The sequence below is a fragment of the Calidris pugnax genome, unplaced genomic scaffold, assembly GCF_001431845.1.
Source record: "Calidris pugnax isolate Ruff unplaced genomic scaffold, ASM143184v1 scaffold107, whole genome shotgun sequence".
In the NCBI taxonomy this organism is placed as follows: Eukaryota; Metazoa; Chordata; class Aves; order Charadriiformes; family Scolopacidae; genus Calidris; species Calidris pugnax.
The window spans coordinates 2,710,349-2,711,613 of record NW_015090901.1 but is presented as its reverse complement, the minus strand read 5'-3'; the positions used below and the strand labels follow the sequence as shown (position 1 = coordinate 2,711,613).

General features: G+C 67.2%; 2 protein-coding genes across 2 annotated transcripts in view; both read right to left on the bottom strand.

Annotated features, from left to right (window-relative positions):
• TMEM109 (transmembrane protein 109) overlaps positions 1–1,265 on the bottom strand; it is a gene marked incomplete at its 5' end in the record, with an annotated part of 13,527 nt that overhangs the window by 4,771 nt on the left and 7,491 nt on the right. The gene's annotated exons all lie outside the window — the stretch shown is intronic.
• The window catches only part of TMEM132A (transmembrane protein 132A), a 9,917-nt gene that overhangs the window by 4,778 nt on the left and 3,874 nt on the right, over positions 1–1,265 (bottom strand). Inside the window, 1 exon segment of the mRNA XM_014948756.1 lies at positions 1,024–1,226. Coding sequence (XP_014804242.1) covers positions 1,024–1,226 — 203 coding nt within the window.

Below are 1,265 nucleotides of genomic sequence, written 5' to 3'. Positions count from 1 at the left end.
TAAGGGGGCAGCCTGGGGTGGAGTTGCGGGGGGGACAGTGGGGTTTGGGGGGGGACACACTGCTCACCTGCAGCACTTGCTTGTCGGCCGACTCGCAGCCGGGGGGCTCGGGGAGCTCGGCCAGGCCCCCCCCCGCCTCCACGGCCACCAGTTTAACGGGGACAGTGCGGGGGACCCCCGTGAGAGGGGCCGTGTTGAGGATCTCCAGCTCCTGTGGGGCAGAGTTGGGGGGGGGAAAGGGAGGAGGAGAAGGTGTCATCCCCCCCAAGCATTCATGTCATGAGTCTGTGAGGGCTCAGCGGGGCAGGGGTGCACAGCACCGTGGGGCTCAAGTTGGGTAGGGACATGTCATGATGTGTGGGGTCTCAGTGGGGCAGGGGTGCGTCTCATGGGTGCCATGGGGCTCAGTGGGGCAGGGATACATGTCACAAGTGCGTGGGGGCTCAGCAGGGCAGGGACATGTGTCACAAGTGCGTGGGGGCTCAGCAGAGCAGGGACATGTGTCACAAGTGCGTGGGGGCTCAGTGGGGCAGGGGTGCATCTTATGGGTGCCATGGGGCTCAGTGGGGCAGGGAGTCATGTCACGAGTGTGTGGGGGCTTAGTGGGGCAGGGCTGTGTCTCATAGGTGCCATGGGGCTCAGTGGGGCAGGGACATGTGCCACGAGTGCGTGGGGGCTCAGCGGGGCAGGGGTGCACATCACAGTGGGGCTCAGTGGGGCACGGACACATCATGAGTGTGGGGGGCTCAGCAGGGCAGGGACATGTGTCATGAGTGTGTGGGGGCTCAGTGGGGCAGGGGTGCATCTCATGGGTGCCATGGGGCTCAGTGGGGCAGGGGCATGTGTCATGAGTGGGTGGGGGCTCAGCAGGGCAGGGGTGCATCTCATGGGTGCCATGGGGCTCAGTGGGGCAGGGACATGTGCCATGAGTGGGTGGGGGCTCAGTGGGGCAGGGGTGCATGTCATGAGTGCCACAGGGCTCAGGGGGGGGGGTTATGATGGCATGGGGTGCCCCACACTCACCTGTCGGGGCCACCGGGCAGCCTCCAGCCCCTGACCTGCTCCAGCGCGGTGTCCCCCAGCTGGACGCGCAGGGGGAGCAGGGGGGCCCAGACGGTGAAGCGCAGGGAGGCGTGCAGCCGCCGGGACCAGAAATCCACCCGCGCCCCCCGCGCCCCACGGCTCTCCTTGCCCCCCACAAACACCGCGTCGCAGGCGTCCGAGACCTATAGCGAGGGGGGGAAAAAGGGGGGACAGGCAGAGAG